Source organism: Nyctereutes procyonoides, unplaced genomic scaffold (assembly GCF_905146905.1).
Source record: "Nyctereutes procyonoides isolate TBG_1078 unplaced genomic scaffold, NYPRO_anot_genome, whole genome shotgun sequence".
NCBI lineage: Eukaryota > Metazoa > Chordata > Mammalia > Carnivora > Canidae > Nyctereutes > Nyctereutes procyonoides.
In genome coordinates, this window is record NW_026575044.1 from 46,856,188 (window position 1) to 46,871,179 (window position 14,992).

At 47.0% G+C, this 14,992-nt stretch overlaps 1 protein-coding gene across 2 annotated transcripts in view; it reads left to right on the top strand.

Annotated features, from left to right (window-relative positions):
* Positions 1–2,349: 2,349 nt before the first annotated feature.
* Positions 2,350–14,992, top strand: part of PTPRM (protein tyrosine phosphatase receptor type M) — a 768,694-nt gene continuing 756,051 nt past the window's right edge. For both annotated transcript variants that reach the window (XM_055323971.1, XM_055323972.1), the window contains exon 1: positions 2,350–2,463. In XM_055323971.1, the coding sequence (XP_055179946.1) occupies positions 2,391–2,463 (73 nt within the window). In that variant the 5' untranslated portion in view covers positions 2,350–2,390. The remainder of the gene's footprint in view (positions 2,464–14,992) is intronic.

Genomic DNA, 14,992 nt, shown 5'->3' on the forward strand with positions numbered 1-14,992 from the left:
TGTGCCGCTTCCTGGGATAACTGCCCCAGAAGATATCACTTGCACATATGTCCCCACCTCCAGGTCTGTTTCTAGGGGAGCCTAGCCTGAGACAGCCACCAGCGTGCACCATAGCGCCTGACATGAAGTAGGGCCTTAACAGATATTTGCTGAAAGAATTAACGTGGTTCGCAAATGAAATCCTACCTTCACGCTAACTTCTTCCAATTTAAACAAGTTACTCGGAAGGAAAGCAACTAGACTGACTTTTAACCTCCTCGTCTGGATGCTCCATGCATCTAGTAGCATAAAAGTTCCATTGGCAAGCACACTGCCGTTCAAAAAAGGCAAATTTAGGCTTGGTCACAGCGCACACGTGCTCTTAATCAATGGAAAGCCCAGGTTGCAGATTGCAGCGTCCCCACTTGCTGCTCCTTTGAGGTGTGCGCCTCCCTTCCCCCTTTGACGCCTGCCCCGTTCATTTTGCATTTAAAGACAAGGCTCGGGGATCCCTGGGTGGCGCAGAGGTTTGGCGCCTGCCTTTGGCCCGGAGCGCGATCCTGGAGACCCGGGATCGAATCCCACGTCGGGCTCCCGGTGCATGGAGCCTGCTTCTCCCTCTGCCTGTGTCTCTGCCTCTCTCTCTCTCTTTCTGTGTGTGACTATCATAAATAAATAAAAATTAAAAAAAAAAAAGACAAGGCTCGACAAGTACCTACTGCTGAGAAGTGGCAGGATGATGCCAAAATCATCAAGAAGTAAATGATTGACAGAGAGCCTTTTCTAGAGCGCACTTCTCTTAAGGATCCAGTGAGTGGAATTCCTCAAGAGAAGGGAATCTGGGGTTGGGACACCGAAAGCAAAAGTCCTCTAGTCCCCGAATTGGCCGCGGAGAGGCTCTCGTCTGTTGGCCGCGGGGCCCCGGAGGTGGCGCGGAGCTCAGCGCGGGATCTGCGCGCCCGGGGCCCCTGCGCGCCCTGGGGCGGGGGCGCGGGCGGGGGCGCGGGCGGGGGCGGGGGCGGGGGCGCGGGCGGGGGCGGCGCGCGAGAGCTCGGCGCACACCTGCAGGCAGCGCGCGTCCGCCCGGCTGCCGGAGTCCTCGCCGGGCTGGGAGGCGAGCGCGCTGCGACCTCCCCGGATCCGGTCACTTTGACTTCTTCTGTTTTCAAGCCCCTCACAGGCGTTGACTCGGCGGGGAGTGGCGTCTCCACTGTTTGGTGCTGGCTCCGTGTGCTTATTCTGGGGGAGACGGAAGAATCTGTTGGTCGATCGATGCTAATTTAGTGACTTGACAAAACGCCCTCTTTACCGAAGCATTCGTAAAAGAATAAAAGAGTGGTCCCGAGCACAAAATGGCAAATCACATATTGCAAGCCGTGGTGTGATGCAGCACCAGCCCCCTCCTCCCCGGCTCCCGGCACGGACGCCGCGGCCTCGCCACGCCCGGCGGCTCGGGTCCGAGCAGGGGGAGGGGGGCCGCGGGGCCGCAGCCGCCGCAGCCGCCGCAGCCGCGGCTCCTGCAAACTACGAGCGGCCCGCGACCCGGGACAAACTTCTGGCGGAGGCGCAGCCCTGGCGCGGCCCGCCGGCCGGGAGCCAGGCGCAGGGCACACGCCGCGGCCGGGGGGGGGGAGCGGGTGCGAGCGGTGCGGGGCAGGCGCCGCGGCGGGGGCGGCGGGGGCGGCGGGGGCGGCGCGGGGCGCGGGGCGCGGGCGGCCGCCCCGGCCGAGCTCCCCCCCGGGGGCGCGGCGGCGGCCGAGCGCCGGGGCGCGGGCGGCGGGGCCGGGCGCTCACGCCCCCTAGCGGGCCGCGGCGGCGCCGGGCGGCCGTGACGTGGGCGCTCCCTCCAGCCGGCCTGCGGGGCACCGCCAGTCAGTCGGGGAGCAGGAGCCCCGCGCGCAGCCGGCGCGGGCTCGGCCAGCGGCCCGCGGCCCTCGGCCCTCGGCCCTCGGCCCCCCTCGGCCCTCGGCGCACGCCGCCCCCGGGGCTGCGCTCGCGGCCGCGGCGACCAGGCGGCGGGCGGGACGCGCGCGCCCCCCGCCACGGCCACGGCCGGCGCCGGCGCCTCGGGTCCCGAGCAGGGGAAGGAGAGCGGCGGCGGGTGCAGGCGCCGGCACGGCACGGAGGGCGGCTCTGGGCTCCGCGGGCGCGCCCTCCGCTGCCTCTCGCGGCCGCGCGGGCTGCCGAGCGGGGCCGGCGGCCGGGCGGCGGGACCCGGGCCCTTCGCCCGCGGCCCCGGGCGCTGCCGGAGTTCGGACTTCGGCAAGTGCGGGCACTGGGGGGCTCGGGCTGCGCTTGCGGCTGCGCGCCTTCCCCTCGTGGCCGCCGGGAGCCGCGAGCCCCGTCCGCCCCCCGCCCCCGCCCCCGCGCGCCCGCCCGCGCGCCCGCCCGCCCGGCGCGCCCCGGGCAGCATGACGACGCTGGGGACCTGCCTGGCCACTTTGGCCGGACTTTTGCTAACTGCGGCGGGGGAGACCTTTTCAGGTAAGCGGGGCCGTCTGCGCCGCCGCCGGGGACGCCGGCAGCTCCCGGGCCTGGGGAGCCCGCGGCGGGCAGCGGGTCCCGAGCCGGGCGCGCGGGCGGGCGGGGCGCGCGGGGCGAGCGGGCGGGCGGGGAGGGCGGGGAGGGCGGGCAGGGCGGGCGGGGCGGGCGCCGAGCGCTGGCCGCGGAGCCCCGACCCCCGTCCCGCCGCCGCCCCGCCGCGGCCTGGGCTCGTGCTGGGGGCGGGCCGCCGCCGCGGCGAGTCCCCGGCCGGCCCCGAGAGGAACCGCGGAAAACTTTGCTTGAAGTTGGGCGCCGCAGCCCCGGGCCGCCGGGCGTGGGCGCTGCGCGATGCCTCCGACCCGGACCAGCGGCCAGGCCGGGCCGCGGGTGCCCGAGTGCGCCCGCGGCGCTCGCCCAGACCCGCTCCGGCTCGGGCGGTGGTGGCGAGAGCGCCCGGCGCTCCCCTCCCCTCCCCTCCCCTCCCCTCCCTCCCCGCCCCTCCCCGCCCGCCGCCGCCGCCGCCGCCGCCGCCGCCGCCGCCGCCGCCCCTCGCGGCAGCCGACCCCGGCCCCCCGGACGGTCGCACGGCGGCTCCGGAGAGCCTGGGCGGGCGCTCGGCGTCAGTCCCAGCGGGAGGAGCGGCAGCCCGGGAGGGAGCGTCCGGGCTCCCGGGCTCCCAGGCCCGCGCGGCCTGGCGCTGCCCCGGCCCCGCTGCTCGCCCTCGGCCCCCAGCCGAGCGCCGGAGCCGGAGGCAACTTGCGCAACTTGCGAGCCCAGCGCGGCCGCCCGGGGTCCCGGGTGGGACGGAAAGCGGCTGCGCGTGCACGAGTGTCGGTCGGCGCGCGCTGGCGCGGGGGCGTGCGGGGCCCGGAGCGGCCCCTCGGCCCGACCACCTGCGGGCCCCAGGGTGGGCGTCAGGGTGCGGCCCGGCGCCGCACAGTCTGGATCGTCGTCGGTACCTGGAACACACCCAGGGGATGCGAGGCGTGCACATTTGCACACTTTCATGCACACACACACACACACACACGCACACTCAGTTCATTAAGGTCCACGGGTAACGGTGAACTAGGATTCCTGTTTTTATTTTAATAAAACTCGCACGCTTTGGCCATGAACCTGGGTTGCAAAGTAGACTTCTTTGTTTATTAGGGAGGCATGAGTGAGTTGGACCTTTAAATTTATTTATTTATTTATTTATTTATTTATTTATTTATTTATTTATTTAGGGGTTTTCACTGACTGCAAAATGCATGATCTAAACATTGGAGATCTCTGGCTGACTGGCCTGTGGAAACATAAATTTTTACTTTCTTGGAGTCCCAGGTACACACAGGCACAGATGCTGGCGTTCCTGCGTGTTGCTGAGCTGCAGGACCTTTGACCACAGCTGGCCGCAAAGATGAAAATGAGATTGTGGTTGGCAGATTGCTCTGTACTGTGAAATGCAGACTGTCAACTTCAATAAAGAAATGCCCTTTCCCTAAGTTTAATATTTCCTTAACTGTCTGGTAATTGCACGTGCTCCAGAGGACTTTAAACGAGACACTGCTGTCTGCTATAAGATTGATGCGGATTTTGGCCTCCGTTCTTTCTTATTAACGAATTATGGGATAGATTCCCCGGTTTTTAGAGCCTTGTAACTCATTAGTGTTAGAAGCCAAATATGAGGGCCTTAGTGATGGTTTTCTCTTTATTAACATTCATAACTCCCTGCCTGGGAATTGTTTAAAGTTAAGCCTGTCAAATAGCGTTTGGATGGATTTTTAAGTTGTGTGCACGGGGATGGAAACAAATATTTATGGAGCTTATTTAAAGCATCAGCCCTTCATCATTAAAAAGGATTTCAGCATTAGGTAGTACTGACCTATGTCTTTGTTAAAGCTGATTTAAACTGTCAAACGCAAAGAGACTTTTACCAAAATTTTGCCATAATTTTTTTCAGAGAAAATGGATCATCCTATTTGTTATTATAGCATTAACTGGGGTGTGCTTTCTGAGTTATCCTAGTATGGTAGTGGCTAAAGGGGGAATGAGCAGTGTCTAAGAGATTGCGGAGAGATGTTGAAATTGTAAATGTTTGAAGTTGGTGACTTTTCTGTGCAACGAACGATCAGACATGTTGCTGTGCATTATGTTTTTTTTCCCCCCTCCACTTTGCATTTTACATAGTCTAGGAGTGGGGCTCTTAATGCTTTGGAAAAGACAGTTTCTTTGTGTATGTTGGGAAAGTTATGAGTGACGTTATGAGTGACGTTGATACTTTTTTTTTTTTGAGGATTCTTCTGGAAATTTTAATAATTGCTTTTCACGTGACACACTTGATAATCAATTTTAGAGATAGAGGAGATAGATTGCAAGCTCCTTGAAGGCAAAGCCAATATTTTTTTTCCTTGGTCCCCCATAAAACACTTAGCATGAAGCCTTAGATCAAACAGGCAATCACAGTGTGTTGAATAAAATGGGAATGTGAATGCTGATCATTTTGCAAACACTCATGCTGTACCTGAATTACCTGACACAGAAGGGAAGGAGAGGGATAATTGTAGGAAGTTAGACTTGTGGGGCATTTCCCTAAGTTTGAAATGGGGTCTCTCCTTAGGCCACCCGCTGACCTAAATCATGAGATTTTAATGTGTTCAGTGGTGAGTTTTTTTTTTTTTTTTTTTTTTGCGTGTGTGTGACTTAAGATTTATACACACTAGAGTTTGCTCTTCTCCCGTCTGCAGTGCTCTCAATCTCCTGTCTTCTTTGAGAGGGGTTTGGAATTTACGTAGTTATTAATCAGTCATTCCTGGAAATGGACTATGGGGAGTTTGGATTCCAGAGATCAGAAATAGAATGCTAAACTTATTGGAAAAAAAAAAAAAGATTTTTGTGTTTCATGTCAACTTTATTTACTATGAAGATTCCATTTTAAAAATTGTATTCCATCTTTACGATTTCTAATTTGTTAATATCCTGGGAATTTCTAATGCCCTTATTCTTATTGGAGGCTTACTTTCTGCCTTCTAGGCTTTTAATGATCGTTAAAAATAACTTTTATAAAGAGGAATCGAGTCAGACTCAAGGAAGTTAAAATCATTTTACTTTTGCTTGAAATTCTCTTTTCCATGGTGAGAAGCCAAAAACTGGCAAGTCATTCCTCTTTGACCCAGTTTCTTAAAAGCTGACTTGTAATACATATTATCCAACAAAGTGTTTAGTTTTATGTTATAATGGATCTGATGTGTTAAGGTCTCTTAAGCAAACTTTGGTTTGCAGAGATAGAAATAGAAACAGATTTGGCCCTGTTTCTTCTACAGTATTTGGAATAAATTAAACTTTAACATAACCTTGTGAATTTGGGACTCTTGTGGAAAAATTATTTAAGAAATACTCTTTAAGGATATTTGTGAGAAAACGGGCAACATTGGAATAAAGTCTATAGTTGGTGTTTAATTTCTTAATTTTGGGAATTCTGTGAGGGTTATGTCAATTGTAAATGTTAGGGAAAGGTGGGTAAAGCTTGAAATCTGTACTATTTTATGCAACTTTTCTGGTAAGTGTAGATTATTTTAAAATACAAAATATTAAAGTACCCTTTACAAAGAATGGGGATAGATTTGTTTAGCAGTGTCATTTATTTTTCTTTTTCAGATAACTATAGTCATGACATTTTACATTTTTATGGTGCTTTAACTAGACTGATAATTCATGTGAGCAAATACTTCAAATTTAAATCAGTGAGCATGAAAGAAATATGCCAAGAAATTACTATAACATTTTTAGTGTTATGTGTATGTAGGGAAGTATTTATTGCTTGAGTGTAATAAATTGTTCTGATCTGGAAAACTACAGATTTTAGTCTCCCATGTTTCCAAAGGATTATTCGGTTTTTTTTAGAAGTGAACTTACTTACATATCGTGATATATAAGTGTGTCAATAACTTGTGTAATTCTAACAGAACTTTCCTTAATGAACAAATAATCTGATTTTTTTGCCTTCAGATTGTATAAATCCTTGATGAAAGAAGCATAGCCTTTGGTTTTGGCAAAAATTGGTTTTAGAACTGAAGTGTTTCTGTGACAATTATATAGAAGTTGGTGGCTTTCTTCGATTTTTTTGCATAATAGTTCTATAACAGGACATTCTAGGAGCTGATGGGCTTTCTGTGTATATTTTAGTAGGGGAACTGTGTTTTGAACTGAGTATTGCTTCCTTTCACTTTTTGTTTTGGGATTCATGAAATTTTCTAGAAGGAGTATGTATCAATTAAATATCAGAAAACATAGGTCTCAGCTGGGGGTCAGGCATGTTAATAAGTAGTTAAGTTTTTTTTTTTTTTTTTTTTTTTTTGGCAGTATAACATTTTTCTTAAGGGTGTTGTCTACCACACTATGCTCTTTAGTTTAATTCTGAGGTTCCTGTCTTTGAAAACCAACTTTCCCACAAACTTTAAGTTTCATATCTCAGTTACTATCTTTACGAATATAACACATTAATAAGTTTATTTTGTAAGTGAGAAAGGATTTAATAACTAACGTGTTTCACACTCACTAGTGAAACATTAAAAAAAATGCAAAATAATATAAACCTCCCTTCACAAGACGATGCAGCTTCTTGGGTTCCTGAAATATTGCTAAAATACTGCTGTGGTTTCCAGTTTAGTCATCAGGAAGCTTGAGCTTGCTCTGTAGCTCTGAAAAACTCAACAGAGGAAAATAAGTAGAGCTGGTGTTGGGTGGGGAGCAGGAAAGCTTTAGTCACCAACCTTGGGAGTCCGTAGTACCCCCCACCATGGAATGGAAGTATGTAAGAGACCAATAAAAGAAAACAGGCATGAGAAGAAACGTGTTAGGAGCTCAGGCATCAGTGATGTGAATTCTGGAGGTCCTAGCAGAGGAGAGTTGTCACTGCCCTTATACTCTCTTTGCTTTTAAAGAATGGAACTTATGGAAAAGAAAGGGGAGGTATTCAAAAGAGTGACAAGTGTATACATAGGTTGTGCTGACATCTTGCAGGTGAGTGGTTTTAGGTGGCCTTGGGGAGGGCCTGGAGATGTTGAGTCCTTGTTGAGTGCAAACTGTGTTTAGAGCTGTGCTTCGTGGGACACCTGGGTGGCTCAGTGGTTGAATGTCTGCCTTGGGCTCAGGCCCTGATCCTGGAGTCCTGGGATTGAGCCCCATATTGGGCTCCCTGCAGGGAGTCTGCTTCTTCTGCCCTTGTCTCTGCCTCTCTCTCTCTCTCTCTCTCTGTGTGTGTGTGTCCTCTCATGAATAAATAAATACAAATCTTAAAAAAAAAAAAAAAAGACTTGTGTTTCTTAAAACTTAGTGTGCCCAAGGATCACGTGGAGTGGCCCTTCTAGCTCTTGATTTCTGGGGTGGACCGATGGTGATTCTGGAGGGAAAGGTTCATGCAGGGTCTCACAGCATCCCCAGGGAATCCTGGTTTGTGGCCATGGTTTGAGAAATGTTGATCTAAAAGAGTACTTCTTAAAGTGTTATCCTTGGACCAGAAGCAGGAGCATCACTTGGGCACTTATTAAACATGCCTACTCTGCACCCCCTCCCCCTGCCTGCAGACCTACTGAATCTGGAGGATGGGTAAGGGGGAGCTGGCTGCTGTCTGTGTTGGAACAAGCCCTCGAGGCCATTGTGATGCTCACTAGAACTACTTTTCCTGAAAGAACTGGGATCCTTATTCTGTGTATCAGCCTCCCTTGGATGAGAGTTGAAAGAGAACCAGGGGTAAAAATAGAATTCACATTCATACACTTATTAGCCTCCTGATGAACACAGCCAAAATTATGAACAGGCTGATGCTATGACTCTCAGCCTGTTAGGTGAAACCGCCAGTGTGACATTTCAAATAATAGTCTTATCTAGGGAAGATATTGGATCCAGCCAGTTGTAAAACTTAAATAGAAAAAGTTCTCAACATAAAGTTTTAATTAAATTTTGCAGCAATGATGAGCCTTTGGAAATTTCTCTGGGTAGATATTGTGTATAGAAGATACTTGTTTTGTTGTAATAAGTGCATAGTCCAATGTGCTTACAAAATAATGCCTTGAGTTCAAATAAATATTTATTGAGCACTTCTTGTTTGTAAAGCCCCTTTCTAGGGGAGCGCTTGGGTGGTGGTAGGCAATGATAAGAAAGATACAGTTACCAATTCTTTGTCCATTTATTAAAAGTTTCGAAATCCACTGACTTAGAAACAAGGGCTTTCTGAGGATAGAGCTGGAAATTAATGTACATAAAATTTGGAATTTTAATGTGGAAATGTGAAACTGGAGATTTCACATTTTTGGAAATGAACTCAGACTTCCTGATAGAAAATAAAAGATTTTCAATTGTACATCTCTTCAGTGTACTGCTAGCACATGTCCTAAAATAGAGCCTTGCATTTCTGTTATCCACAAAAGACAGCCATTGCCATGTCTGTCATTTAACACCCCAGGTAAAGAAAAGCGATCCTGACGTTACTGAACAGATTTATCTTGAAAACATTGTCGCCAGACTTTGAAAGAATCAAGGCGCCCAGTGCTTCCCACGAGGCAGGCTGGCCTGCTCCCCGCTCCTCCTGCTGCGATCCAGCTGATCACTAGGTGTAGCTGCTTCCTTAAACCCACCTGCCTGCTACAGGAGGGGCCCAGCCTTACCCACCGAAGGCTCTAGCACTCATCTGCTTAAGACCCGAGGAAGGCATGCTCTTTATTTAATGCATCTTCATCTGCTTTTCCATGCTTCTGACTCTTCTCCGTAAAATTAAACTCTTTAGTGGAAGGTGTAGTTCCAGGAGGTTCAGCACTGACCCAAAGACAGCTTGAAACTTATCTGGGATTATCCTTCTCGTTTCTTTCTTCTTCTTCTTCTTTTTTTTTTTTCCTCTGTCTGTTGTTGCTATTTCTATATACAGCAGTGGAGCTAGAAGTAGTAGTATATATCTGCCAACTAAGTAAGAGTTCATGTTAACTTCTGGGCCCTTCTCGATCAGGCCTTTTAGCAAGAGGCCCAAAGAGGCAGTGGGATGGATGGCCAGGGGCAGGTGTGTAACATGGATAGGAAGCAGCCTGTGTACTGTGCTTACCTCTGCAAGAGATTATACTTCTACGGCATTGTCAAATTTAGGTATAGAGTTCAGGAAGTGATTGCAGTTAGCATTGGAAATCTGATTCTGGTATTTTTCTGCTCAGAACACAGACGACTAATGCGTCCTTAAAAACTTTTTGTATGAAACTCAAGTGTTGGAAGCAAGGGAAGGGAAGGGAGGAGGACCTGATGGAAGGCAGTGTCACTCACTTTCTATCTGCGCCTGATGGGGAGGGCTATGACCTGGAGGCTGGAGAGCAGTGAATGCAGCATGTGAGGGAGAGGGTGAGTGAGAGCAGAGTTGTCAGGCACTTGTCAAAACAGATGTGTTTTTGGAATCTCCTTCAGAAGAAAAGGCCACCGTTTAACAGATTGATTTATTTCAAAATACAACAGCCTAAGCAGAAGCAAAGCATTTGCTTTTTATGGGCTGCAAAGCATAAAAGCTTATAGAGCATCAGTTTGTTTTCTGATGGGTGAATATTCATTTTGATCTCATTCCTATTCAGTATGCAGTAAGCAGATTTATTGCATTCAAGGAGAAGAATGTGTTTTAGTTTGCGTTACTGTGGAAGTCAAAGGCCCCATTCGCTCTTGCCAGCTTCCAGCTGTGGAATCCAAGCAGGTTCACAGGTAGGCTTCTGACAGCAGGAGACAGGAATTGGACCACACCCTGTTTACAGTTGCTATTTGATGGATCCTGTTTGATCTCTCTTCTTAGTTGGAGTATTTTGAGGTACTTTAATTCATGTCCCAACCACATGCTTGAAATGAACTCGTTGTATAATCTCTGGATACGAAAACAAGGTGTGACCTAAAGTATTCCTTTGAAAATAAATGTTGATGGGGTGCTGGGTGGCTCAGTCGATTAAGCGTCCAACTTGTTACTTTGGCCCAAGTCATGATCTCAAGGTTGTGAGATGGAGCCCTGCCCAGCACAGAGCCTACTTAATGCAGAGAAAGGGGAACCCTCTTACACTGTTGATGGTGGAGCCACTCTGGAAAACAGTATGGAGATTCCTCACAAAGTTAAAAACAGAGCTACCCCATGACCCAGCAATTGCACTACTATGTATTTATTCACAGGACACAAAAATAGTGCTTTGAAGGGGCACATGTACCCCAGTGTTTATAGTAGCAATGTTCACAATAGCCGAAATATGGAAAGAACCCAGATGTCCATTGATGGGTGAATGGATAAAGATGTGTGTGTATGTGTGTGTGTGCGTGCGCACATATAGTGGAATATTACTTAGCCATCAAAAAGAATGAAATATTGCATTTGTCACAATGTGAATGGGACTAGAGTGTATTATGCTAAGCGAAATAAGTTAGAGAAAGACAAATACTATATGATCTCACTCATATGTGGAATTTAAGAAACAATACTGATGAATAAAGGGGAAGGGAAGGAAAAATAAAATAAGACAAAAGCAGAGAGGTAGATAAACCATAAGAGATTCTTGATTCTAGGCAACAAACTGAGGGTTCCTGGAGGGGTGGTGGGTGGGAAGATGGGGTAACTAGGGGATGGGCATTAAGGAGGGCACTTGATGAATTGAGCTTTGGGTATCATATGCAGCTGATGAAATTCTACCCCTGAAACTAGTAACTAATAACAAACACTCTATGTTAACTAACTTTATTTAAATGAAAAAAAAATTGGCAGTGTTTTGACATGGAAAGAAATGATTCCGTAAAGGAGAAAAAAAAGATCCTCTTCCTATCCCCTTCCCTCCCCCTCCTCCCTCTCTCTAAAAAGAAAACAAAACAAAAACAAAAACAAAACTACTGATGATATATAAAATAAAAAATCACTGGGCAATGTATAGCACATATTAATTGCTTAATAATAATATTTATTGAATGAATACAGTGAAGTTCCCCTGGGGAGGAAAAATATCAAAGTACTTATGCTTGCTGCTTTTTTTTTTTTCTATCAAGTTTGACTTCTGAAAGCATTTGGAATAATGTTAATAATAGGCCCAGGCTGGGGATTTTGTGCTTAGTACCCTTAGCAGTTTATAGGCATGTAGATATTTGGTTGCTAAATTTAAAGGAAAAAGCATTACTTTTTGTTACTTAAATATATAAAAGTGAGCCTGTGATTTTGTCATGTATAATGGGAACCTATGAATCAGTTATGTTATAAAGGACAATTTTGCCAAAAATGGAATTTATCATGTGGTAGGTGTATCGTCATGGCTCTAGGGGGATTTGATTTTAGTCACTGGTAAATTAAAAGAACTATGGCATCACTGGTAAGAAGGTTCCATAACAAGGAGTAATATATATTATCTCTGCTGGTTGTATTTCTGATTCAGAATGTAATAATTATACCTACATAGAGCTCACTTTCCCACATTAACGTCTGGCTCATCTTTAGTAGAGCCAGTGTGCTCTAATTCCTTTTTTTTTTTTCTTTTAAAATTTATTATTTATTTATTTATTTATTTATTTATTTATTTATTATTTATTTATTTATTTATTTATTTATGAGAGAGAGAGAGAGAGAGAGAGAGAGAGAGAGAAAGGCAGAGGGAAAAGCAGGCTCCCTGTAGGGATCCCGATGTGGGACTCAGTTCCAGACCCCTGGGATCACGACTGAGCCAAAGACGTTCAACCACTGGGCCACCCAGGTGCCCCTCTAGATCCTTTTTCATTCAGTTTGGTACATACTCAAGTGATGATACTTCATAAAAAGAGGTCACGAGGGGGACAAAAGTCTCATAAATTGTGTTCTCTACTTCTTTGACGTTTGAAATCTAGACCCCTGAATATGGTGTGAAATCTCCACGGTTATCCAGTGGCATTATGTCCTGAGAGTAATGTTGTGGGAGTTCTTGTCCTATTTCTCTTGTCAGTTAACATTTTCATCCCATTTGCGTGGCTTTTTAAGGAGCCCCTCCCTTTTCTTCCAGTGTTGCTGGGTGGGCAAGGAGCTGCAAGCTTATTGAGAGTCCTCTGTTGCTGACCCTGGGAAGGTTTGGGGCCTTCCCAGTCACAGGGGGACTTGGACAGCTGGAGGACGTTAAGGCTCTGACGTCAACTGTGGGTTCCCCGGGGTTTGGAAAGAAGGACAGAGGCCCCCAGGCAAATCAGGTGTTGCTGATTTTGCAACAAGGCTTCTGAATAGCCTCATGGCCTTGGGTATGTTACTTAATTTTTCTGAGCCTTCGTTTTCTTTTCTGGAAAAGTACCTTGCAAGATTATTGTAAAGACTAACCAAGGCTGTGACATTAGAAGGCCTCTTGAGGTGAAGGCCTCTTGTCTGTGAAGAAGAGAACGTGTTGGCTGGTCCTGCACCATCCATGTCCATTATAGGTTTAACCATGTGAACCCACTGTTCTAGTAAGTCAGAAGGAGTTGAATATGGACAGTTTCATATGGTTCAAGCTAATAGAGTCTTTTTCTGGGTCTTGAGTGTTGATAGTGGTGCCCGGAGGCTATATAAGTGCCATTTATGTCGATGTGGTTGTACACATATATATGTGATAAAGTACATGGCCACTATTACGTTTTAGAAGAAAAAAAGTGAAAATGGGAAAATAATCACCTCAGAATTGGTACCATGCAAAGCCAGCACTACTCAGTGGCATAGAAAGTGGTGTTGCGTAGGTGCGTTAAAGTCACATGGGACTCCAGGCCTCATATTCTTGGCCCCAACACCCACTGAGTCAGATTCTCTGGAAGGGGCTGCAGAAACTGGTGGAGAAACATCCAGATGATCTTGATGCTTGTAAAAGTTGAAAGACTGTTAACTAAGAAAGTAACAGTGGCTCGGAGACCCTGCCCTTTGGAGAACTTACCACATCTTCTCTGATTAGTGTTAAGAATGCATCTAAAGATCATCACATGGATTTTTAGACCAGATTATTAACTGACCAAAGAATATTTCTTTTATGAGGCAGAGGCTTTCTGGTGTCGGAAGAGAACGTGAATTATGAAACAAGGCATTTTATAGAAAATTGGCTGTTTTGTACCTATCTTTCAACTTGGTGACCTATAGTAAATGTGCTATCAGTCTGGAATTTTTAGGATATAATAAAAGAATAAAGACATTTCAGAGTAATCAGAACATGATGACTTTAGATCTTCAGATTTGCAGCTCTGTGCTGCATTTTGAGATGACACTTTCACAGAACAGAATGAGACAACATGGCACTGGGAATAATATTTTCCAGTACTTATTCCTTTATCTCCTGTTCATTGAAACATGGACACTGTAGAATAATTGGTCTTAGGGGTCCCATAAGGGGACCAAAAGCTTGGCATTTTGATTGTAGTAGTTCCTAAAAGACTCACAAACCTCAACATGGGCATACCAGTCTATTTAGGACACTAGAAATTTCCACCAGCTCATCATTTTGACCAAAGAAGAAAGGTGCTTGTTGAAATGTCATGTCTGGGAGAGGTGGCTCATTAAGTCATCTTAATATGACATCTCCAACTAGCTGTCACCTTGATAAGTTGACATCCTTAGATGTCAGATTTCTTGTTAAAATGAAGACATTCGATTCAAGGATCTATAAGGTCTCTCCAATCACTCGAAGAGTTTGAGGATTGTCATCTTAGTTCAAATTAATTTTTCAGATAGCATGGTGTTAAGAGAGTGAGACCTGAATTAATGGGTTATTTTTGATAGATGGGGATGGGAGAAATGTCTAGAACATTGGGTCTAATCTAAGAGAGTACCTGATTTTTCATGAAGTTGCTTGTTAAGAGGAAGTTGAAGGGATATCTGAGTGATTTTAGATGCTTCCCACATTTGCTGTAGGCTGCCTCTGTACAAATGAAGCTCACTCTTTTCCTCCATACTTGAGAATGTGTTTGCCATTCATAAGTGTCACTAAAGGCTATGTGGCAACGAGGCTGAAGGCTGTGATTTTCTACTTAAATTGAGGTGACAGAGATAGGCCTTACTTGAGGGGGTTGGAATTGATAGTAATAAGTGACAACCGTGCTTTGAGCACTAATTATGTGTGAGATACCATGCTGAGAGGATATGATATTTTCAAACCCATTGCCACACAGTAGCTAATAAAAACTTGACTGTGAGTATTGATAGAAGCTTCGGGAGGTGAAGCTGTCTCCATTTCTAACAAAGCCAGGTCATCTGAGTGTGGGGTATATGCACCATGTATCTTCCCTCCCTATACGCACAGGTACAGAGTTGCCTTTCCTGATTTCTGCTTTGATTTGATGCCATCCATCTATATTGAGGTGTGCTCTATGCAGAAGCATTTCAAATGGAGTGTTGTGTCTGTTAGAAAGATGTTGAGTGATATTTTAGTACATGATATAGAATCTTTATAATGGCCATCTGGGGAGATTTCCTTCTGGGTCTTAGTTCTAGAAACAGGTGATTCTCCTTTGTACTTAGTTTCTTCTTGTGAACATAGTGAATTGTATAACCCATCAAGTTTTTCTCTTTATGTTGGCTGCTGGAATA